This window comes from Pogona vitticeps, chromosome 3 (assembly GCF_051106095.1).
Source record: "Pogona vitticeps strain Pit_001003342236 chromosome 3, PviZW2.1, whole genome shotgun sequence".
NCBI classification, from domain to species: Eukaryota; Metazoa; Chordata; class Lepidosauria; order Squamata; family Agamidae; genus Pogona; species Pogona vitticeps.
The window spans coordinates 86,130,196-86,156,556 of record NC_135785.1 but is presented as its reverse complement, the minus strand read 5'-3'; the positions used below and the strand labels follow the sequence as shown (position 1 = coordinate 86,156,556).

General features: G+C 39.3%; 1 protein-coding gene across 3 annotated transcripts in view; it reads right to left on the bottom strand.

The window, feature by feature from the left end:
- The window catches only part of PRKG1 (protein kinase cGMP-dependent 1), an 833,788-nt gene that overhangs the window by 662,468 nt on the left and 144,959 nt on the right, over positions 1-26,361 (bottom strand). For all 3 annotated transcript variants that reach the window (XM_072995266.2, XM_072995265.2, XM_072995267.2), the window contains exon 2: positions 14,824-14,990. In XM_072995266.2, coding sequence (XP_072851367.1) covers positions 14,824-14,990 — 167 coding nt within the window. The remainder of the gene's footprint in view (positions 1-14,823; positions 14,991-26,361) is intronic.

Here is a 26,361-nt window from a genome sequence, read left to right as displayed (position 1 = left end):
ATTAAGATTTAGACCACACTCAATCCCACTCAGGCCCATTGTAAGTGCCATCAGCTCCCCAACATATGAATTGGTCAAACACCTAGCGACCCTCCTACAGACCCACATTAGACAAACCTCATCCTACATCAAAGACTCAGGACATTTCATAAGCAAGATCAGCATCCTAAAACTCAACCCTGGGGACAGACTGATCAGCTGTGACGTAGTATCCTTGTTCACTAAGGTACCGATAAAGGACACCCTGACACTCATCCAGCAGATATTTCCAGAAGACATCAAGGCGCTCTTCCAACACTGCCTAACGATCAGCTATTTCCAGTGGGATAATGGATTCTACGAACAGACAGATGGAGTGTCCATGAGCAGCCCCTTCAGCCCAGTTATAGCAAACTTCTACATGGAGCATTTTGAAAATCTTGCCCTGGCTTCGGCACCTATTGTCTGGTTCCGATATGTGGATGACACCTTTGCAATTTGGAGTCACGGTGAAGAAAAATTGGAAGAATTTCTCAATCATCTCAACAGCATCCACCCAAATATACAATTCACCATGGAAAAAGAAATAGAGGGCCAACTCCCGTTCTTAGATGTCATGGTCCTACGAAAAACTGACCTCCGACTGGGACACAAGGTCTACAGAAAACCCACCCACACAGACTGGTACCTACACAAAAACTCAAACCACCACCTACAGCAAAAAAGAGGCATAATTAAAACACTGGTAGACCGTGCAAATCGGAACTGTGAAGCTCAGTTTCTCAGCACTGAAGTCAACCATCTGAATTGGGCTCTACAGGCAAATGGCTACTCCAAAAATGAAATCACAAGAGCCATCAAATCAAGAAAACAATGCCGAACTGAAGAAGAAAAACAGCCACCCACAAATAAAGTATTTCTGCCATACATCAAAGGGGTCACCGACCGCATGGGAAACTTTTGAAAAAACAAAATACCTACAAACAGTATTCAAGCGCACCACAAAAATACAACAAATGTTACGGTCAGCAAAGGACAGAAGGGACCCCCTCACCACTGCAGGAGTATACCGGATACCTTGCAGTTGTGGCCAGGTATATATTGGAATCACAAAACGAAGCATCCACACCAGAATCAAAGAACATGAGAGACACTGCAGACTAAAACAACCAGAAAAATCTGCAGTAGCTGAACATGCCCTAAAACAAACTGGACATGAAATTCTATTTCAAAATACTGAAATACTGGACAACACCAGCAATCATTACGTCAGACTGCACAGGGAAGCCATTGAAATCCACAAGCACCAGCAGAACTTCAGCAAAAAAGAGGAAAGTGTGAAACTCAACAAAACTTGGCTCCCAGCTCTCAAAAATACAGTGTGCAAAAGGTCAACAAACTCCACCCAGCCACAAGGACCAGTGATCACTACACACAAAAGACCAGCTAACGACACCCATCAACCACAGTGATAGATAATCTCTTATCCTTAGCACAACAATACACCCACAACAAGAAACACTAATCACCCATCTACAGAAAAAGACAAAAGCCTATCTCACAGCCATAAATACTGCACTCCCAAGCAAACTACACCAGAGTACAGAGTACTGTCCTCTGAAGATGCCGGCCACAGAGACTGGCGAAACGTTAGGAAGAACAACCTTCAGAACACGGCCAAACAGCCCGAAAAACCCACATCCATCTAGACCAGAGTTTTTGAATTCCATTTAAAGCCACATGGTAGTCACATGGTGTTTCTGTTGGTGTGTGCATTATCTTGTGAGAACTTTTAGTCCATTTTTAAGCTGCGTTGTATATCATTTGAGGGGGGTGACTACGTGGGCTTTTAAAATTATTGCATTTGTGGCTTTATCCTGCACCCATCCAACCTCTTGCTGGCCGCCTCTCACAGCCACTAGCTGCTGCTGCTATGATATTATGTTTACCACCAGCACCTCCCTTCCCAACCTTCTTTCAAGCCTCTTTTTATTTCTTGCATCTGGTATAGCAATAGAACATAATGCCACATAGAAAAAAATGTAAAAGGTTTCCTTGCAGCTGATCACATGTGCAGAGACAGAATCTCTCCTTTCCCCTCCTCTTCTCCAGCAGCTCTCTCTCTCTCTCTCTCTCTCTCTCTCTCTCTCTGTGTGTGTGTGTGTGTGTGTGTGTGTGTGTGTGTTTCCCCCCCCCATTGCAAGCCTTGTCAGTTTCAGCCCCCTCCCGCTCAGTTTGGGCTGCATAATTTTGCTTTAAGCCTCCAACACACCTCCTTTGAAACTGGAGACTAGAAGAAGAGGGGGAGGTCAGAGCTGTTATTTTGCTTTTCATTAAGGCTGCAGGGTTTAAATTTTTTTTTCCTATCTAGAATCTGTTCTTTTGTTATACCAGGTGCAATGCAAGAATTAAAAAAAAAAACAGAGGTGCTTGAGCAAAGGTTGGGAAAGGAAGGTACTGGTGGGAAGGCTGTGATGTCAGTCTTTATTTACACCAACAGAGGCATTTACATTTGCCAAAATGATTCAGACTGAATCGATCCTACAAATGAGTTAAAATAAACAATCCTCTTGCTGCCCAGTAAAAAACTTACTTTCCAACCAAAAAAAAAAGTTTCTTGGGGGGGGGCGGTCCATGCCTCCACATGCATCATATAAGTCACCTTTTAACAAATCAATTTAAACCATGTTAAACCCAATTCAAAATTCAGATACAGTTGTTGTTTTTAAATATAACCAGGCTCTCAAGAAGTAAATGTACATCTTTAGAACATGGGGGAGGGCCAAACAACAGTCAAAGCTAGGTAGCACTGAAATGAAATACTTGGGTCATAGAGTTGGAGGAGGTCTTATCAAACCCCTAGAGGCCAAGATAGATGCAATCCTTAAATGGCCCAGACCCAATACCAAAAAGAAAGTGAGATCCTTTTTAGGTCTGGTAGGGTACTATAGAAAGTTTATACCCTGCTTTAGTGAAATTGCTGCACCATTGACGGAGCTAACGAAGAAAAGGAGCAGTGACCGTGTTTCCTGGTCCCAGGACTGCGAGGTGGCGTTTGGTCGGCTGAAAGAAGCTTTAACCAACCATCCTGTGCTGCATGCTCCTGACTTCAGCAGAGAGTTTATCATCTATACCGACGCATCCAATGCCGGTGTTGGAGCGGTGCTGTGTCAACAAGATGACGACGGAGACCAACATCCTGTGTCATACCTAAGCAAGAAGCTGAATCCAAGTGAGAAGAACATGTCTACCATTGAGAAGGAGTGTTGGGCCATCGTTTTTGCAATTAATTTTATTTATTTATTTATTTATTTGATTTTTACCCCGCCCCTCTAGACCATGTCTACTCGGGGCGGCTTACAAAATAAAACAGTATAAAACAGTATAAAGATATATAAAATCATAAAATTACAAATTTCAATTTAAAACAATTAATTTAAAGAGAGGATTACCAAGATGGAAGAGCCAAAAGAGAGAGAGAGAGAGAGAGAGAGAGAGAGAGAGAGAGAGAGAGAGAGAGAGAGAGAGAGAGAAAGACTTAATTGACTGGAGGGAAGGCCTACAATTAAGAAATTGAAGGCCTACATCTGGGGTCGTCATTTTACCTTGTGCACTGATCACTCACCTCTAATGTGGCTAAGGACAATGAAAGCCCAGAACAGTAAGCTGATGAGGTGGGCGCTTCTCTTACAGGACTATGACTTCGAGGTTAAGGTGGTCAGAGGGACTCTGAACTGTGTGGCTGACGCCTTATCCGGAAGACCAGAAGACAACGGATGAACTTATATGGACATTTAAAGTATATGTAAATGTAAATGGTTATATTATGTGTTGAAATGTTGAGTGTGTTTTCAATGCATTATTATATGTGCTTTTATTGTTTAAAGTAAGTAGTGGTAAGTATAGGTATGCTTAGAAATGTGTTATTTTATGTGTGTTATTGAAATGTTGTAGATAACAATGTAATTTGCTTGCTGTTGTTTTGTGGTGAAAAGCACTATAGTTGTAGATAACAATGTAATTTGCTTGCTGTTGTTTTGTGGTGAAAAGCACTATAGCTTTTCATCACAAAACAACTTATTAAGGGGGAAGGTATGTGACGGCTGCGATGACGTCACCTGCCTATCATGGTTATGCTGGAACCCATCTGCCTATAGCAGAGCAGGAGGTGGGACTCCAGGAGGTGGAGCTGTGTATATAAAGGGGGGGAGTGAATGATGTGAGTCAGTTGGGAGTTAGGAGTTAAGAGTTATGGAGAGTGAGAGTTGAGTTAGGGCACTGTGTTAGTTAAGGTCTGAGAGAGAGTGTGTATGAGGGGATACTTGATTATTACTGATTGCCTTTTTATTTTAGTTGATAAAGTGATTGACCATTCCTTCTGTTGTTATCAATAAAATACAAGTTTTTATTTTTAAAATCATACATTTGTCTGAAGAGTCTTATGAAGGAGTGGTTGGTGGCAGCGTAAATAAAGTGTGGATGAGAGAGTGTCCTGACCGTTGTGACGTGGCAGCACCATGACAGCCTCCAACAATGTAATATCAAAGGCACATTTACTTATTCATCTGCAAATGTGCTTTATGCCATCATTTGCCAGCAGTGCCTTTCATATTTAGCATAAGGCAAATGGGACTATCTCTATGCAAGAGAATAAAGGGGCACAAAGCTGACATAAATGGTAACACATGAAAGTATGTTTAATTTCAAGCTCCCAGAACACTCTATTATTGATCTGAGAGTGACTACTATGGAAAAAAGGAATTACAAAGGGAGATTGGAAATGGGGCACAGATGAAATAGGTTTCATCCACAAATTCCAAAGTATGTCTAAAGATTTAACTAAAGATCATAGATTCTTAGCTCAGCATAAATACTAACAAGTAGTTTTATTTACAATATTGTATATAAAATGCATTGTTCTTAGCCTCAGAATCAGAAACTGGCTCAGAAAAAAAAAAAGCCAAAACCATTTCCTGGTCCAACTTGTTTGCATGTAAAGGACAGCTTACACTGACCCGATAGCCAGTTAAGTATTCTAACTATGCCAAAATGCTTTTGTATATGTGTAATATAAACCTGTGGCTCGGAGTAAGTGGACTGTTAGTCTTCAAGGTGCCTCAGTTTTCTTATTGATATTAAACATGCCGAAGCACACTAACACAGCTACATCTTTGATATCTGAGGAAAGGCACAGTAGTATCTACTACTACAGGCTTTTAAAAATACACAATTATCCACAATTATAAAAAGACCAGTTCCAAAGGCCTTGAAGCACAACAATTTACTGTATTTGTAGCCCATAGAGAATTCATTTATTATCTTACATAGCCTTGAAAAATGTAACCGTTCCTCATTTGTTTCCCATGTTCAGATTCACTGAACAGAAGGCATTCTGGTTTTTTTTTCCCCTGACAATCCAATTCATATAGGTTTGTTCTTCCACTGTTAGTTTGAATGTGTATCTAATAAGTATTCTGTTCAAGAATCACAATCATTAAGCCTATTTGAACTGAATAGGAACAGTTGCCCTAGGTGGTTGTGCAATGGAGAGATGACTTGTCTATACTGTTCTGAATATGAACATTCAGTAATTGAAATGTGGAGTATGAGAGAAATGTCACCTGTTTTCTCAGATATTATAGCCTTGTGGAGGAAACTCCCTCCACTTTTACTCTAATATGGAAAAGCCGAACAGAGGAAAATGAGTAAGATAGATGATTGGCAGAGCAGGTTGGGGCTTCAAAAGCATATTCTTGCACACCTTTCTAATAAAGCATGTGTTGTTCTCACACATGCACCAACAGATCCATGGTGATATAGCAACTCTATAAAAAAGCAAGCATGTGTGGGTTATTAATGTAAATATATTTAAAGCTCACTTCTGAAAATGCATCAACATTCTGACTTCCAGCGACTGATTTACTAAGCTACCTTTGCAATAGAAATGTCAAATTGAGGCATATAGTGCTGTGCCAATTTTTTCTAAATGCTTTCATTCTTTATTATTTCAACCCTGTTTCATGAAGAAGCACTCCCTGATTCCACGCAAATGGATTTGACTTCTAAATCTCACCAGAACTGTTTATATATACAAGGCCTTCAAGTGCATGTCAAAATATGCTGTCTCTTTTTATACCAGATTTCAGGGACTAATGCAAGATCTGTACAACTACTTCTTTCATTTCATGTGGAATTTATGGTAGTTTTCTTATCTTTCAAGCTTTTCACATGGCATTAACAAAAACGTGAAGAATCTTTTCCCTTCTTTTATTATTTGTTATTTGTGCTTGTGTTACAAGAGACATACAGTCATGGCTAAAAATATTGGCACCCTTGCAATTCTGCCAGAAAATGCAACCCTTCTCTCAGAAAACTGTTGCAGTTGCAAATGTTTTGGTACTCACATGTTCATTTCCTTGGTTTGAGTTGGAACTACACAAAAAAACAGAGAAGAAAAGTCAAATCTGATACAATCCCACACAGAAACCGAAAAATGCACTGGCCAAAATTATTGGCACCCTTAATATTTGGTAGCACCCCCTTTAGAAAATATAACTGAAATCAATTGCTTCCTGCAACCATGAATGAGTTTCTTACACCTCTCTACCGGAATTTTGGACCACTCTTCTTTTGCAAACTGCTCCAGGGCCTTCAGATTTGAAGGATGCCTTCTCCCAACTGCTGTTTTACGATATCTCCACAGGTGTTCTATGGGATTCTGGACTCATTGCTGGACATTTCAGAACCCCGCAGCGGTTCATTTGCAACCATTTCCTACTGCTTTTTGACGTGTGTTTCAGGTCGTTGTCCTGCTGGAAAACCCATGACCTCTGGTGGAGATGCAGCTTTCTAACACTGGCGACTACGTTGCACCCCAAAACTCTTTGGTAATCATCAGATTTCATGATACTGTTCACACAGTCAGGGCATCCAGTGCCAGAAGCAGCAAAGCAACCCCAAAACATCTTTGAACCACAACGTGTGACTGTAGGGACTGTGTTCTTTTCTTTGAATACCCACCATTCAAACAACCCTTCGTTGTAATTTTTCAATAATTTTGCTCTTCCATCCACGTCCAGGGAGGTTAGCTACAGTGCCATGGGCTGTAAACCTCTTGATGATATTGCACACAGTGGACACAAGAACATTAAGCTCTCTGGAGATGGACTTGCAGCCTTGAGATTGTCGATTTTTTCCACACTTTTTTCTCTCAAATCCACACGCAACTCTTTACACTTCATTCTTTTTTCCATGCTCAGTGTCACACACAACACAAAGGCTGAGTCAACTTTTCTCCATCTTAACTGGTTGCAAGTGTGATTACTATATTGTCCACACCTCTTACTTGCAGCAGGTGTGTCTAAATACAAATTAAAGGAGCATCACATGCTTGAAAATGAATTATTTCTTACTGTATATAATAATATAGTATATTATTATAATATATTATATAGTATATTTCTTATTACAGTATTTCTTTAGATAGGGTACCAATAATTTTGGCCAGTGCATTTTTGGGTTTCTGTGTGGGATTGTATCAGATTTGACTTTTCTTCTCTGTTTTTTTGTGTTGTTCCAATGAAAACCAAATAAATGAATATGAGAGTACCAAAACATTTGCAACTGCAGCTGTTTTCTGAGAGAAGGGCTGCATTTTCTGACAGAATTGCAAGGGTGCCAATATTTTTGGCCATGACTGTAGAGACATAGTTTGAAACTTTAGTAACCAAAACATATTTTGTAACACCAACCAACATAACTCAGTTCGTATAAATCTTGGCAGTAGACTGCATCAAGTCAAGCAGTGAGCACATGGATTTGCTGTTGTGCATCATTTAATTTGACACACAACCGCAAATACCTAAAATGAATTGCTGAACAGCTCAGGGGTTTAAGCATCTGGCTGCAGAGCTTAGGAGTTCGATTCCACACAGTGCCTCCTTGATAGGGACTGGACTCGATGATCCATAGGGTCCCTTCCAGCTCTGCAGTTCTAAGATTGAGACTAAGATTTCTTAATTTGGAGCAAACCACTGCTGAGACTTCTGCCCGCTGAGTTATACTATTGTGAATACAGTGGTGCCTCGCATAGCGAGGTTAATCCGTTCTGGATTAACCTTCGCGATGGCTAAACATCGCTGAACGGGACAGAAATGGGCCCAGAAATGGGCCGAAAACTCACCGTTCAGCAATGCTTCCCGGGTCCGGCAGCCATTTTTGCGCCCTCGTTAAGCGAGGGCAGGGCGCGAAAACGCTGCACGCGGCCATTTCGGGGCTTCTGGCGGCCATTTTGGAGCTACCGAACAGCTGATCGTCGGGCTTCGTTTTGCGAAGATCGGTAAGTGAAACGCTTACCGATCTTCGCAAAGCGAGTTTTGCCCACAGGGGCCATCAGTATGCGATCGCATTTGCGATCGCTGAGACCCCATCACTATGCGATTTCGTCGTTATACGGTGCGCTCGTTAAGCGAGGCACCACTGTACATGATACTGTACAATGGCCATTATCACTAAACATTATCACTAAACATTGTTGTAAGCCACCTAGAGTGTTCGCGATGAACAGATAGGCGGGGTATAAATGGAATAAATAAATAAATAAATGCATTGCTAATAATATAACTTCATAATGTATGTCTATAAACATAAACTGGAAAGTGCTGTATTCAGGATGTTGCTTTTTCCATCCCACAGATGCTCCCTCAATTATCTTGTATTGTGCCTCTTTATGAGGGAGATATACAGTTCGTCAGTTTATCTTTAAAGAAATGGCAGGTGGTTTCTGCTGCCACTGAACTGTTAGCAGCCTTCTATTATCAGCCATTGAATATGGAAGTAGCAAAGGAAAACATGCGGTGGAAATGACTACTGGTGCTTTCTTTTCCAGAATACATAGTCTTACTGTGTGGCCATTACAACTGCTCTCTTGGCATGTATATAATTTTTTAACAAAAAAATATCTTTTTAAAAATCCTAAGTTCATTTGATTTTCCTGTTCTTCCCCATAGAGTCTTTCTTTCATAGTGTTTCCATTATATGATATTGACTGACATGGATTGTTTTAAAGGTGACCATCATATTAACATCGTTCGTTAAGAAGTTTACAGTTAGAAGATGATGATGATGATGATGATGATGATGATGATGATGATGATGATGATGATGATGATTTATTTAATTTATATCCCGCCTATCTAGTCACGGTGGACTACTCTAGGCGGCCATTATTTAAGTTATTGATTATACTTAGATGCAAATTTGTTTCTTCAGATTAATTCCTTTGTTAAATACATCATGCTAAGAGAAAGATCAAAAGAATACAGACTTCTACTTTCAAAATATGAAATAACACATTGGTCCTCATTAAGAAGAGACAACACTCACATATCTGACAGCTGTTAACCTAGTGCAAGGCTGGCAGTATCAAAATACAGCATGATCTATTCATAATGACCTTTGTGAGTAGTTTAATTAAAAATAATGACTGCAGAAAGATGAACATGTTTAGCTAACAGGCGCATACAAATAAAGCTGAACATAACAATGAATAGATGCTTTGCATTAAAATTACAAACAAAAGCTCTGCCAGCTCTAGCTTCAACTTGTAATTTAGTTTTTAAACAAAGCAAATATTATGGTATTTTTGCAGGGAAACGCAAGGTAAAAATTATTGCCGTATGACAGGAAGCACTTTTTAGTACTGTATGAAATATTTTTTCAAGTACTTTATAATAAATATAAATAATATGCTTTGAAAAGTTATTGGAGAATTAATTCGATGTTTTCATGCAGTCTCTAGTAGATATTTACTGACATCACACAAACACACACACAAACCTTCCAAGAGTTTATTCACTAGGATATGGTTTCTAAGTAATCTTTGGGTACTGTTCCGATTACTGTCTTAGCAGATGCCTGAGCAGGTACATGGGAATTTAATAATTCCACAATTGCAGAAACCTTAACAACTTGATCTGTCAGCTTCTTGGAATCAATGCCACTTCTTGCAATCTTTTTTCATTCCTATCAGAGCATTGCACAATTTAAAAATATGGATATATATGAAATATAGGTAAAATTGAAACAAATTAAAATGTTAAGATAATTAAACTATTTTTGACCAGAAGCAGGCTACTTCTAGAGATATCTCAGTCATTTGCTGTTGCAGAGACTAAAATTGGCAGGTAAATGAGAAGGGCTTTGGAAATACATGAGGGGTAAGGACATTCCCAAAGCTGAATTGGCAAATAAAGTGGCCAAACCTTTTGATAACATTTGGAGAATACTTAGAAAATATCACTCATAAGTCTCAGATACAATTTAAATATTGTACACTAATCTGTGATACTTATAAACAGCTGAAGAGCAATAAACCCGGAGGAATAGGATAATCCAGTACAGAGCAGATATCTTAAGCTGACACTGTTAGCAGTCCCTAAGGGCAAAAAATGGGATCTTTGCTATCCTTGCTAATGAGCTACTCAGAAAGCTTGAATTCTGCTCTGCTCAAAAGCTGAGTTTACCTGCCTATATGTTTATCCTGATTCTTATTTCCTTGACATACTGGATTCCTGCCAGGCCATGATACCAGACAGTCACATCTCTTCCTCCCTAAACTGATGGATCTGCAGCCTCCCTACAGTCTAGCATTACTCATTTTACCAGATCACATCATTAAAGTACTAGTGGAACATAATCTTTCCTCTCAGTCATGACCACATCTGCTCATTGGTGTTGCCATTGCACAGTTGTTCCTGGGAAATTCATTTGGTGCAGATGGCTACATACCATGCTGCCATTTCCATGCACATCTTGGTTTTATAAAAGCTTGGGATATGTTGGGGGGCACATAAAAAAGTAAAATCATGTGTGTGCGCGTGTGCGCACACATGCCTGTGAATGTTTGCACACACAAAAATAAATGACAGGAGAGAGAGGAAAAATTGAACAAGTTAGTCATAACTGATTCAGTCTCAGCAGAACTAAAGTGTGACTACATTAGTCTGGTATAATATTGATTTGCAGTTATTCATATGGTTTACTACTTTTATTGAAATACAGAAATATAAGCACTAAAATGTAATGACAAAACTTTAAAAAGAGAATTAAGTGATTTGTGGCCAAAGTAGACCAGTTCATAAGATAAACATAAAAACAAAGTTCATCAGAAAAACAAGGTCCAGGAGAACAGTAATAAAGGAAAATACTAGAACTCTCTGTCACTAACATATGGGTGAAGGGAAAGGAAAATTTTAGAACTTAGACAATATAAATAATGAATACAATGAAAAAATACATTGATATGAATATTTTCCTTTTATATGTTATGTATTCTTGCAAATATATCACTGTCCTCTGAATCATCATCCAAAAATGGCACCATTAATAAAACAAAGACAAATTCACTGCATACATGTTAAACATGTTAAGACAGAGATAATAACAAACAAGAATAACGATAGATTCAGATGGGGATTCTGTTAGATAGAACTCATTTACCAAAATGAAAAAGTTTTCCCAGTAGAATAAATAGGGTTCTCATTAACATGTACAGGGAAATGTATCTGTATTCTAATGGATAGGTTGTTTGCAATCAAAACATTGAGGCACTTACTAGAGACATGCAGACTTGATTCAGAGCTTTACTGAAAAGGCACAATCCCTAGATGTACAGAAAAATGCACAGTAATAAGGCAAGGCATAAATGAACGCTGAAATACCATCTGGTATGTTCGTTAAGAGATATCACTCAGGAGATGGAAACTTCCTCACACATCCAGTGACGACAACAACACCTGAGAGAAGGCTTTGGCGGAAGGGGTTCATTAAAGTAACTATTGAGGAGGGAGAGAGGCACTGCTGCACACTTGTCATGCGCTAGAATTCGGACTGCATCCAGACACTCCATTCTCATTTTGCCTTTAGGAACAGAGGATTCTCTAAGATATTATAAGTAATATCCAGGAAGGACAACAGTTATTGCCTGCCCTGTTGGGCCACAGCGGCTCAAAGACTATTGAACACTACTACAATATCACTTCTGAAACCAAGATCACACTTTAGCAATTATTTGATTACAAAGGCTTATCAACAATTTTAGCAGACTCAGGTCTTTGGCAGTCTCTCAACTGGCAGATTTGTAGCCTTCTTTTGTGTGAGGGTTGGCTAGAATATATGCGTTTTGATCCCTTTGTAACACATCACAAGACACCCAAGTATCTACCTTACAGTTTCACAGGGAGTCTGTAGAGTACAATTTCCAGTATGCTGGAATTGTTACACTAAGGAGACACAGCTATGGACATCATAAACCTTTCAGCATTCAGAAACGTTTAGAATACAGTATCTGTATGCTACATCTTTGGGTTTTGTTAGTTCCAATGCAGCAACTGGTTACACATGCCATGAAATGCATCCAGATTTCTAAAAAACATGTAAGCAAAATTCCCTACTGACTTTAAAAAAGGATCATACTAATCTGACTGCTAATTTTCACTACAGTTGAACAATAGATTGTAATGCTTTAAAATAATAATTTGAAATCTGATCCTAACATGTATGCACCTGAAAAGACAGAAGGAACACTAGATGAGTATCATGTCACTTTTGCTCGCCCCTGGTCCCAGAACCACTGCTAGCTACTGACCCAAGAAATTAGCACCATAGAACATGAAATGAATCTAATATGCTAAAACATTAAATAAATCTAATACGATAAAACAGGTCACTTGCAGAGGGAGCCAGATATACTGTAGGAGCTTCCTTCTGAAAGTGTTCCTAACACAGAATAAGTAAGCTAATCAAATGTCTGCTCTACTGTGTGATCTGTGAATAACATCATGAGTAAATTTTTTTAAAAAAAATTCTGCATATATTATGGTACACAAATAAAGACTCCAGAAAAAGTATTAGATGTATATGTGTTAAATACATAGTTGCTTTAATGCAAGTAGCAAATAAAACCAAGTGTTAGATCCTAACCATAGTTGTTTCTTATCTTCTCCACATATGAATTTACATTATTAGCATATTTAAATTTTAATTTCCACAAGGCACTTTGGAATATAAACAAGTAAACACAGATTAAACCAGAATTCATTTATAATGCCACATATTATTCAGTGCACAGAATATCTACCAGCCCAGTATTTCCCCATTCTTGCTCTGAAAGATGCTCTTGTCTTTGTAGACCTACAGGTCTTTAGTGTCACACTGCGAAATAAAAAAGCTGTCACGTATGAAGAGAAAGGAAAGGGACAACTTATTATCGAGGCACTAGAGCTGTCAAATAAGCATTGTAGAGATGCAGGCTGCTAAGTGATTGTGGTGTTCAGATATGGTGAAGATGTGCTGAGCACAGCTAGTCAATCACCAGTTATGTTCTCACACAACAACCACTTCGAAACCCCAACCTCTCACACTGTTTTCAAGGCCCACCGGCAAGTATTCTCCTCATCATACACTATCTGTACACCATCTTCTTGATTTAAGCCAACATTTTAAACCAATTTATTTTAAAAATTAATTTCTTAAGAATTGGTTCGTATATACGGAAAAAACAGCCACAGCATCATAAAAACAGGGTAGATTAAAACACCCCTCTCAGCAGAGATTGCTGGAGGATAGGAAAGATTTTATTATCCAGAGATATGCCAATATTTCCCCAATATCAGTGAACAGGAAGACCAAACTTCCCCTTCTCTTCACAATGAGATGGGGATGGAGACAAGAGTTACACACACATGCAAATGTATGTGTGCATATGTGTACGTGTGTAGGATTCTTGTATCTTCATACTAATGCATTACAAGTAAATATGTGTTTAAAAAAATCCAAATTAGACCCCCTTGATGACAAATAAAATATGAAAAAAATACAATGTCAGGAACTGTACCGACAGCCAGTAAAATATACAGAATCATAATGCCAGAAATTACACCAGATCTGCTTTTTTAAAGTGCTGAAAATAATAAAATTTGAATAATGAATGAAAGGTACCTGGTTCCTGCAGAAGGACAACACAAAACCATGATGTGGTTTCTCATTTGAAGCTAGGTTTGAAAAAAACTTCTATTTCAGCCAAACCGTTCAGAGCACGAGTGCAGAAAATCAGACTGCTTAGTGTGAGCATAGACATTGTAAGTTTTTTTAATGAGAAAAGATAAACAATAAAGACTCTTGTTATCAGGAACAACTCATGGACTAGCCAGGGATAGATATCTGTGGGGGGCATCTTATAACAAAATCTGGGAGGGGCTGTTCAGGTCACAAGTCACTTATAAATTATTACCAGAGCAGACATGACCAGGATAAAAAAAAAACCTATCAGAATATTAGTATCACCTCCAACAATGATGAAATATTCCATGTGTAAACAAAAAGGCGGGGATGGGAAAAACTGCAGCCTCAGTGCCATTTTTGTGGTCCCAGGATTCTGTGGTCCTCAGCCTTAAACAGCCTGGAAGTGACTTCATGATGCTCAGAGGGTCTCCAGCACCATTGGGACCCATATCCCTCAAACAATTTGATTGTATATGTTAAAAAATCAACCACAAGAGGGCACTTGGAGACTTTTTCAGTCAAAAACCCTATGTATTTTTTTCATTAAACCCAATTTAAAGTTAATTAAGGAACACTGAAGAAAACTTTACAGCATATAACCATTATATTTAGTTTTTTTCAAAAGGCATTACACTTTGCAGATTAGGGAATACAACCATCTGGCTGATCTCAAATCTCAAAACAGCCTTTGGACCTTCTGAAGTTGCCCGTCCCTGTGCTAAGGGCAGAAAAACATCTATCTGCTGAAACAATTACTTTCAAAGTATCAGCTTTTCAACATACCTTCCATGACATATACCAGCGAACCCACATCTCCCTCTTTAATGATGCAGCTGTCCTTGCCATATTCCACTGGATACATACAATCCACAATCTCCTGGATCTGTGACAGTTCTAGATTCTTCATGAAATCATTGTCAAGGATCGCTTCCTTTATAAGTTCCTTTGACCTAAAGAAAGTAAAAAAGGTATTTGTACATCTGAATCAACAGACTCATAAATAGTCAGCATTACTGTCATAGCGCTGAGCATATCTGTTGTTGCTTAAATGGAAAGATTTTAATGTTTTCACAAAATCTAAATGCAGCTCCAAGGTGAAGTGAATAGCAGTGAAAAACATAATACACACCAATTGTATGTCAAACATTTATTTTAAAGATGTACTTCAGTGTTTATGAACTATTAGAAGAATAGTTTGTATTACTATTTGATCTGAACACATCAACCACCAATTGAGCAATGAATTTGAGAAAATATACCATCTGCAGTACTTCGTTGGAATTTTTTTTGTAAAAGTACTGCAGTCCAAAATCCCATATATCACTATATGAAAAGCATTATTATGGAGATACTGTCTCCTAATAAGTCATAAGCTGTCTAGGCATGTTGACAAAAATGGGGGGGGGGGGTATTTAAAAAGTACTCCAGTACTCTCCCTTCTCCCTCTATCCAACTCTTTACTGTAAGGACCTATGATTTAATCCTTTATATGTGCAATCAGAAGTAATATCCACTGGGTTTTATCAGGCTGACTCTTGTATAGCATTTACAGAAGCATCCCCCTTTTTAGTAACTCCAGCTATGTTAGATTACAAATCCCATCACTACAGTTATCCATGTTACCTCAGGATAATGTGGTTGTAGTCAAAATCTGGTAAGTTCCAGACTGATGAAAATTGTTGTAGTGTTGCAGCCTTCATGGAAATGTAGCAACCTTTTCCTTCAAAGCTTTTCCCAATATACAAATATCTAGATTCCATATAAAGCTTTAGGTAAAGATTCCCCTTGACAATTTGTCCAGTCATGTCCGACTCTGTGGGGCAATGCTCATCTCCGTTTGTTTAGCGTTTGTCTGAAGACAATTTTCCGTGGTCACATGGCCAGTGTGACTAGACACAGAATGTCCTTACCTTCCCACCATGGTGGTACCTAGTTATCTACTCGCATTTTTGCATTTTGCATGCTTTCGAACCGCTAGGTTGGCGGCAGCTGGGACAAGCGACGGGGGCTCACTCCGTCACGTGGATTCGATCTTATGACTTCAGGTCTTCTGACCTTGCACCACAGAGACTTCTGCAGTTTAACCCACAGTGCCACCACGTCCCCTTTAAAGGGACTGAAATGTTCAGATTTTATTATGAACATGAATTCAATAGATATTTTAGAGTTAGTAGATCTGGGGCTACTAACTCTAAAATATCTGTTGAATACTGTCATTTCTCAATGACCTTTTCAAGAATCCCTGTAGTTCAGTACTTTTACAATGCTGGTAGGAATACTTCTACTGCTTTTCATAATGTCTTACAAAGTTTTTAATGAAGCATCAGCATAACACTTGAAGGATTATCTTTTACTCTGAGTCACTCAGGCACAAATGTTAACAGTGCTCTACTCATCATCTTTTACATATTGAATTTCCCCCCAGAATGTCTATCAAATCTATCTTTATCCATCTGACAATACAAGTAACATAAAGATTACTGATAATAATTGCTTAAAAGCTACTTAAGGGATTTTGTGCAAATGAGCATTTGAAACTGTAAACTTGAACACACTTGAGCTTACAGAACATACCTGTTAACATTCAAAAGGTAAATGCCACCATGTATCCATGTGTTTGTGAAACTCTTTTAATTACCAAAAATATTTTTAATTACTATTTACATGCTGAACATACATTTAGTTAAAATCTGAAGGTCCTTTTAGACACTAAAGTGTAAGAGAGGATATGTCTGTATCATTGATACTTCTTGTATAATGTATAAACCCAAACATTTATCTTTTCTTCGAGTTTGGGGGCAGGTGAGGGTAGGGGTGAAAAATCAGGCAGGTTTAATGCCATGAGAATGGTTATCAAAGTCTCAAGCTGAGGCAAGTTTTTATATATTCTTTTACATCACCATATCTATGCATGACACTGTTGGGCCATCCCCCCCACATCCCCAGCCAATCTTCCACACATCCTCATCCAAGTAGAAAGTGGCACTTCTGCATGGGAGTTGGCTGGCTTGCATCTATGGCAGATGATGGCCATTTTAGCTCTTCTCAGTTCAACCCACTGTTCATTAATAGTGGTGACAAAGTGAAAGACTGGGAAAAATAGTCCACTTTTGTGCAGGGCATTATGGTAAAAATCTGAAAACTAAACTGCTTTAGTAATTGGACTCAGTATAAGAAAATGTTTTGCATGTAAATCCATTTCAGCAGCATCTTTATGAGAAATACAATGAGTTTATTACATGCATAGCTGAACCTGTATCATCAACATTAAAGGGAATTTTAAACAACTGGCCCTTTAAAAGGTCATATTTAAGAGACAGGGGAATTGTATTTCACCCTTAAAGAGAATCAGGATGATCCTTGTTCTTCATTCCATCAACTGGGAATTTTGAATCTCTTTATCAATTGTTTCATGTGTTGTAATCTTTATGACAGCTGCCTTTCAAGACCTGTTTCATGTGTATGAAAAAGTGAAAGTCCAAGGTTCAGGTTTAGGACTCTAGGGAGCAATAGGGTTAGGGCTGGGGTTAAGACTGTGAAGAAATGGGTAATTGGTGTTATTCACCAGTGTGCTGTCAACATTTTTTTTACTATAAATGGCCTTCATTTGTTGATAAGTCTCAGCAAGATACATACTGTACATTCTGCAGTTAACATCTCAATAGCACGATTTAATGCATATTGACACACCTTCCAAGGTAGCATTGACTGTAATAGCTACCAATTTAATTTGCATTATAATATCAAGCTACCGGACAGAGGGGGAACAAGGAGCAAGCAGAAACGATGGTATTGGCAAACAAGAGTCCACAAACAATGAGTGTCAGAAGATCAAAGAGAGAAGAGGAGGAAGAAAAAGGACGAAGACTGCTGACAGCAACAGGCAAGGAAGCTGACAGTAAAATGTGAGGTACTACAGCATGACATTCCACCCACTGACATGAAGTGTGTCGGGCAGAATAGGAGCTCAGCCATCTAAGCCAGCAGCTAACTAACAGGAAGCCAGCATGGTACTACTGAGCATCTCCCAAACCTTGGAAAAGCTCAATGGGCAGCTAGGGTCATTGCTACAGTCTGCCAAGGGACCACAGTTCCTGGTGAGGATCCAAACACAGCACAGACTATTCTGGTGCTCTCTGTTCAGGGCACAGGCTGGCCCTAAATTCAAACACCAATCCAGATCCCTTTGCAGAGACGTTGTGAGGCTCTGGAGCGAGGAAATAATTCAGAGAGTATACAACTCAGTTGCTCTTTCTACCTTCTGGGGATATGGTTCAGCTCACAGGAATTTCCTATCCTTCCCTGGCAGCAGGAGCTATGGAAACACTCTGCCTGCATTGAAGTGCTGGAATACTTGGTCCCACATAAGTAGCAAGGGCTGTCCTCAAAGATAAGATGCAGTCCTGTTCTTTCACCAAGCAGAGGACTTCCTAGATCCACATGGTTTTTTTTTTTTTAGGGCAAAAAGAACTATTGTGGGCTGAGGTAGGTGGCTCCCAGGCAGGTAAACTGCAGGAACCCCACCACCTTTTCAGCTCTCTGGACCTTGATAAAGAGGCTGAACAAAGTATACTGCTCATGTTACAAGGTGGTCTTACCTGAGGCCTCCTTTGCAATAACCTTTTAGGGGGCCTCCCAGGTGGGACGGTTGGTTTCTGCTTCCAAACAAAACGTCTCTAGCCAGGCTGTTCTGTTGCAAGTCTTGGTGCTGGATGTGAGGATGATCATTTGGCTGAGGAAATCCAAGATGGACTAGCAAAGGCAGGGGACTCACATCTAGCTCAGAGCTTGCCTGTGGGGGCCAAGCCCAGTCTTGGCAATAAAGAAGCTGCTGGGCTGTCAACCCAGGGAGATCAGGACAGCGTCAGAATCCAACCTGTTCACTAGATGCCAATTCATTGGGATGTTGCAGGCAACATTGGCAGCAAGAGTATTTCCCCCCCCCCCAGAGCAGTCTGCATCGTCGTAGTGCTTTCAACTTGGGGCAGCAATTAAGGCAGCTCTCCTAGGTTTCGCATCTGAGCATGTAAGAGCTATAGGCTCTTATATTTGAGGTCTGGGACCATTAGTGATAGTTAATTTTCTCCCCAGCTTTTTCAGCAAGGTGGTCTCAGGAAATGTGGTGGCCAGACATGGTATTGTGCACTAGGTCAGAAAATATACTGCAGGCACCAGCTGGGGGCACCACCTGGGGTTCAACATGATCCACATCCCCTGGCTGGACAAGCACAGCATGTGATGCCTCTGCTTCAGAAACAGCTGACAGCAAGAAATCCATCAGATGTACTGCTCTTATAATTGGAAGAAAATGACCAACCAGAAGGGAAAGCTGAACCTGTTGTATATCATCAAGACTGAACTGCACTTAATCAACAGCAACACCATTGGGTAACGTGGTATTATCTCTTGGACAGGCAAGCTTGGTGAAGGGCTCAGGATCCCAGGAAACTGGACACTGCAAGGCAGAAGACTGCAAGGGCCAATGGATGGCTTCCTGGGGTGACTGTAAACATCCACCTTGTTATCTGAGGAATCCCCTGAAGAGGATGGTCAGGTCTTTCTAGCTCAACAAAAAAAAAACATTAGTTCTGTTTTCTTTGTTTCTCGGGGGAAATTTTATTCCATCAAATTAAGCGAAATCATTCCTGTGATTAGATGTTATGGCTAATTTTGTTTTGTTAAACCCAGCTAAGAGTGTTGTCATTGTTACATTCTGTCAAGTCACACACAACTTGCAGAAACCCTGATAAAGCTTTTAAGATATGTGAGATGTTCAAGAAGTAGACTTACCATAGCTGCCCATTTTTGGTCATCAAAAATGAGTGCGCCATCCTAGACCTGAGGTCCATTTCTGGTCTGGGATGGCTAGCAGCTGAATTAAGTCATTTCCCATTGCTGAAATAAGTTTCTAAATGTTCTCCTACTTGTATATCTGTGCACTGTGAGTAAAATGCACATTTTATACAATAAAATGACACTTTTAAAAGTTAGGAGTGAAGCATTTTGTGAGCTCTCTCTCCTCAAAGACTTTCCTGTTTGTTGTTTTGAATGCAAAGAGAGAAGACAAAGAGGAGTAAGGAGTCTAAGTGGAAATGTCACTCCTCAAAATGCTGCTTCTCAAGACTTCAGAGGGTGGCATCTTCTGAAGCGGAAACAGTGACAGTTTTTTTCTGCAGAAAGTTCAGAGATAGGCAGTCAGGATAAGCAAGAACTTGCCTAGTCACAAGAAGGAGGAAGTTCCTGTCTGAACCACAACTCTAATAGAAAAGAAGAACTTCTTAAATTACAGGAAGGAGGAAGAATCTATTTGAAACAGAGATCTAATAAGAAAGATGTGACTCATATGATGCAGAAGAAGAGAAGTGAAATGGTGAAAAATGATAGATTAGTAACAGAAGTCAAGGAACTATTAGTAGAAAAAAAATCTAAAGAGCTTTAAAAAGAACTTAAAACAATTAGGCTCATCAACAGAAATACAAATGGAGCAAAATATGCAGAAGGCAGTGATATAAAATAAAGCAGAAGTATATAAGTCAATATCTGAGGTTATCTCCATTCCTGGAGAGATCTGATCTGAACACGGTAATACATGCCTTAGTTACATCATGGCTGGGTTACTGTAATGCACTCTATGTGGGACTGCCTACAGAAAGTGTCAGGAAACTTCAGCAGGTCTAAAACACAGCAGCCAGATTGCTAATTGGGGCTGGTCACAGGATGATATAACTTTCCTGTTACAGCAGCTCAACTGACAGCTGATCCATTTCTGGACAGAATTCAAAGTGCCGATTCTAATCTATAAAGCCCTAAATGGTTCGGGCCAAGCTATATCAAGGGCCACATCTTGTCTGCTTGAGTCTTAAGATCATCAGGAGATCAGGAGAGGTTTTTCTATCAGTCCCACCACCTTCACAGGTACGCTTGGTTGGTACATGAGAGAGGGTCATCTCAGTTGCTCCTCCCAGACTTTGGAACTCTCTGCTACAGAAGAACAGATTGGCCCCATCTTTACTGTTCTTCCACAAGCAACAAAGACCATTCTCTTCAGGCAAGCTTTCCCTTACTGACTGGCTGTCTGAGTGGGGTTATTTAATGGATAGTTGCGGCTTAGAGCTTTGAATACATTTTGGTGCTGTGTTTGTTTGCAATCTTTTAATGTGATATCTGTTCCATCCTTTTCAGTACAATATTTGTGTACTTACTGTTTTTAGCTTTCAATTTTTTTAATGTAAGACATCCCTATTCCTTTTTAAGGAGAAAAGTGAGGTAAAAAGGACTAACTAACTAAATATCAGTTGAATATACTGAGTATGAAATTGAATTAAGTTCATAAAATAGTTAAAGCTAATGCTAGAAAATATTAGCATGAAATCAAGTTGACTAAAATTGATAAATACTTGACATATTTGGAGGATAGAGGATAGAGAGAAAATTTGAATCTGAGTGGATTTCCAGAAGGAGATGCTGAAGAAGTTGCAATAATGGAGGGAAAGAACAAGATGGACCTACTATTTCTGAAGGAGAGATTCAAGAGGACCAATGTCTTTGGATCAGTCTGTCAGCCCAGAGGGAGGTGTAGTTGCTTCTTAAATATGACAAGAAATCAACAAGTTGTGAAAGAGATGTATATGTGAATTTCTTAATGGACAATTTATGGTGATTGGTCTTGTAAATTACAGTAGATAAATATGATTGGGTTGTTAACCTGATGAATTGGTTAAGAGTAAATACTAGTATATCAGGAGGGAGGATAGTACAGTATATGGAAAATAGACAAGGGAAAGATGAAACCTGGTAAGCTACCTATAAAAGAGGGGGAGGTAAAATCTAAGTTTTTTTGTTAGATATAAGTATTTTTAATAAATTAAATAGATACAAAGTTATGTGTGAGTTAGATTACTAATAGATTATCCTAAGAGATTTTCTAAGTAAATAATAGCTGGTGATAGTAGTTAGAATTTACTGTATAGGAATTGGAAGTGTGATTAATAGATTAAGTTAAAGCACAGATAAAATGGAGATATCATTTAAATAGATTGGCGTAGGTGGAGATAGAATAAGGAGACTTTGGATGGCTTATCATTGGAAGATATAGATATATACCCTGTTTCCCTGAAAATAAGACCTAACCTGAAAATAAGCCCTAGTATGATTTTTAGGATGCACGTAATATAAGCCCTACCCCCAAAATAAGCCCCAGTTAAGTGAAACCTCACCCTCCACCATTGTGCAGCATTGTGCAGCAACCAGAAGAAGATGACATGACTGTAAAATAAAACATCCCCTGAAAATAAGCCCTAATGCATTTTTGGAGCAAAAATTAATGTAAGACCCCCTCTTATTTTGGGGGAAACATGGTACTTTGTGTGTGTGTGTGTGTCTCTCTCTCACACACACACACACACACACAGAGAGAGAGAGAGAGAGAGAGAGAGAGAGAGAGAGAGAGAGAGAGAGTACATGCGATACGAGTTAAAATAGCCAAATAGACTTGCACAGCAAGTGAAGCAGTGGTAAAAGAAACAAAGGGGTAGATTGGGGAACTGTAGGCAGCTGCTGGCTGGAGGATGGTGGAAGGTTCCACATGCACACATGGGTTTGGGCTCAAGCTATAATCAGGATATTGGAGCCACATTGGAACAAGGAGGAAGAAATAATTATGTGTGGTGGTGACAGGTTAGGGGAAAGTTTGGTTAAATTAGCTAGGGTTGGGGTGATGTTCATGATTGCATTTGGGGTAATTGGAGGAACTCTCACAATGTGGTGCCAGAAGAGAGAAATGGTGATAGATAAATGTAGTTAAAAGATTAAGAATATCAACTCCAAATGTTAAAGGTCTGTGGAGTGTTACAAGAAGCAAAAGAATAGAGGTGCTGCTAAATAAGGACAAAGCAGATATACTTTTACAACAGACTCATCAAACAAAGGAAGGTGTAAATGAATTGAAAATTGAAACTGAGTTAGTTTGATATGTATGAAAAGGCTTATGGAAATTCAAAGTTAAGAGGAGTTACAACCATTAACTCTAAGAAAAATGTATTTAAAGTGAATAAGATTAAAAAGATAATAAAGGTAGTTATGTAATGTGCAATGGGGAAAGAAGGATATACTTTAATTCACTAAATGAAAATCATTTTCTTTAAGGAAATGTTTAAAGAACTGGAAGAAATACATAAGGTAGTTATAATAATGGCAGGAGATTTTAATATGGTCATGGAAAAAGAGAAAGATGAATCACATCCTAGTAAAGAAGAGAAAAATAAGAATATTATAGTTGTGATTAGGATGATAAGGAAAACTAATCTGAGAGTTGTCTGGAGAGAGATGAAAGGAGATGAAAATAATTTACTTTTTACTGTTCAGTTGAGAAAAAATACTCTAGAACAGATTACAGTGGTGCCTCGCTAGACGATGATAATCCGTTCTACCCTAATCGCTGTTTAGTGAAATCATTGTCTACCGAAAAGCATTTCCCCATTGGAATGCATGGAAACCTGTTTAATGTGTTCCAATGGGGAAGAATCATCGTTATCTAGCAAAGATCGGCCATAGGAAAGCCGCTTTGCGAACTGCCAATCAGCTGTTTAAATCGCTGTCTTGCGAAGCTTAGGTCTCGAAAACACCTGTTTTGCGAGTGCGGAGGGAGCTGTCGAAATCATTGTCTAGTGAAAATTGGTTTGCGAAGCAGGGATCAAACATTGTCCAGCGAAATTCCCCCATAGGAATCACTGTTTTGCAAATCGCTATAGCGATCGCAAAAAGTCAATGTCTAGCGAAAAAACTGTCATGCGGGGTAACTGTCTAGTGAGGCACCACTGTATATGTTTGTCTTTGAAGATTTGATTTCAAGAGTTACTAATACTGAAATAGGTATTATTTGCTATTTAATACCTATTTCAGTATTAGTAACTCTTGAAATCAAATCTTCAAATTGTGCTTCGCTGAATATGGATATTAAAAATAAATGTGTTTAGGTTCAGAGGTTCATGCCAGTTTGTTTTTTAGCTAAACAGATGTTTGGTGGTTCCAAGTTCCAACTCCATTCAAAGGGAGTGCCTAGAGGAGGCAGAACAGGAAAACCAGGGCACTGCCCAAATACCTGTTCAACTGAAAATTGAACTGGCATGAACCGCCAAAATTGTTGATTCTTGCTCCTCTCTAAATGTAATTATAAAGAAACTAAAAATGGAGGGTAGATACAGGCATTTTCAGCCAAATAATATAATAAATAAATAGAAAAGGAAATGATGGAAGTATGGGAAATTAATGATAGAGCGGGCTGCAGCAAGGGTATGTTTTATTTATTTATTTATTATTTATTTATTTAACTTATATGCCGCCCACACTACCCGAAGGTCTCTGGGCGGCTTACAGCATTTAAAATACAATTAAAAGGCAAAATAAAAGGGCAAAATAATTAAAATGCAATTAATATATTCTAAAAATTGCCATCAGACCTACAGCTGATATTATTTCAGTTAAAAGCCATTTGGAACAGGAAGGTTTTGACCTGGCGCCAAAATGTCATCAGCGTCGGCGCCAGACGAATCTCAGTCGGGAGGGCATTCCATAGTCTGGGGGCAGCTGCCGAAAAGGCCCTTTCTCTACAAGCCCTCCCTCTTATCTCCTTAAGGGATGGCTCTTTCAAAAGCCCCCCCGGTTAGATCCTAACTGCCGGGTAGGTTCATATGGAAGGAGGCGGTCCTTGAGGTATCCAGCGCCCAAGCCGTTTAGGGATACTATATGGGATACTATAAGAGTAATGATGAGAGGAGGTAGTATTAGGAAATCATATAATCTAAAAAGACAAAGAGAAAAGTATATGCAAAAAGTTAAGAAATAAGTTTGCCTGAGGGAAAAGATAGAACATAGTGATAACAACATTTTATTTAAAACAAGCAAAAAAGAAAGAGCTGGATAATATTGAAATAGGAAAAACTGGAAATCTTTCAGAATTTATTTCAAAAATTATACCTTGGAGGAAAAGCTTTGCTTAGGCAGAATTAGAAAATACAGTGGTGCCTCACACAACGATGTTAAATGGTTCCAAAAAAATCAACATTGTGTGAAACATCGTTCTGTGAAACACCATTTCTCATAGGAATGCATTGAAAACCGGTTAATCCGTTCCAATTGGAACGGATTGCCATCGTTCAGTGAAAATCCCCATAGGAAACATCATTGGGTGAAATAATGTTTCCTATATTGGAATGTATTGAAGCCGACTCAATACATTTCAATGCCTTTGCGAAGTCCTTTTTCGCTCCTGTAAAAGTGTCTTACAATGTTTGGAAGCTGTTTTAAATGATTGCAATGGTTAGTCCACCTCCTGAAACCTATGCAAACTGATTTTGGTGTTGTTCTGAAACTTCGTTAATTTATGATGATTTTTTTAATTTTCTCCATTGGAAACCATTGGATGGTCTGTCTAATGGTTTCCAATGGAAAAAACAAAAAATCATCATAAATTAACGAAGTGTCAGAACAACACCAAAATCAGTTTGCATAGGTTTCAGGAGGTGGACTAACCATTGCAATCATTTAAAACAGCTTCCAAACATTGTAAGACACTTTTACAGGAGCGAAAAGGGAGATTGGGAAAGGGCTCCTTGATCTCCGTTTGCCTTTTAAAGTTCTTCCCGATCTCCCTTTTCGCTCCTGTAAAAGTGTCTTACAATGTTTGGATGCTGTTTTAAATGATTGCAATGGTTAGTCCACCTCCTGAAACCTATGCAAACTGATTTTGGTGTTGTTCTGACACTTCGTTAATTTATGATGATTTTTTGTTTTTTCCATTGGAAACCATTAGACCAGGCTTGTCCAACCTGCGGCCCGAGGGCCACATGCGGCCCAGGTCGGCTCATAATGTGGCCCAGTGCAATTTTTTATTTTTAAAGAAATTCCAAAGTTTCAAGTTACACTGCTGGCACTTGCGGCCGGAATGCGGCTGGGGCACGTCACAATGGTAGGGGGGGGAGAGGGAAGGAAGGAAGGAGCAGGAGGGGAGGGAAGAGGGGGGCTGTGTGACTGCATTGCGCCATCCCCGTCAATAGGTGGACCCCCTGCAGGCCCCATAATGCCACCAGAGTTGAAGCTGGCAGCCTCTGCTGTCTGAGATCGCAGCTGCTGGTAAGCACGTTTGGAGCGGGGCTGTGGAGGATGGCTAGGGCTGCCCCCCCACCATGCGGGCCAAACCAAATTTATGTGCGGCCCAAACCAAATTTTCATCTTCTAATGTGGCCCGGGGAAGGTGAAAGGTTGGACACCCCTACATTAGACAGACCATCTAATGGTTTCCAATGGAGAAAATTCAAAAAATCA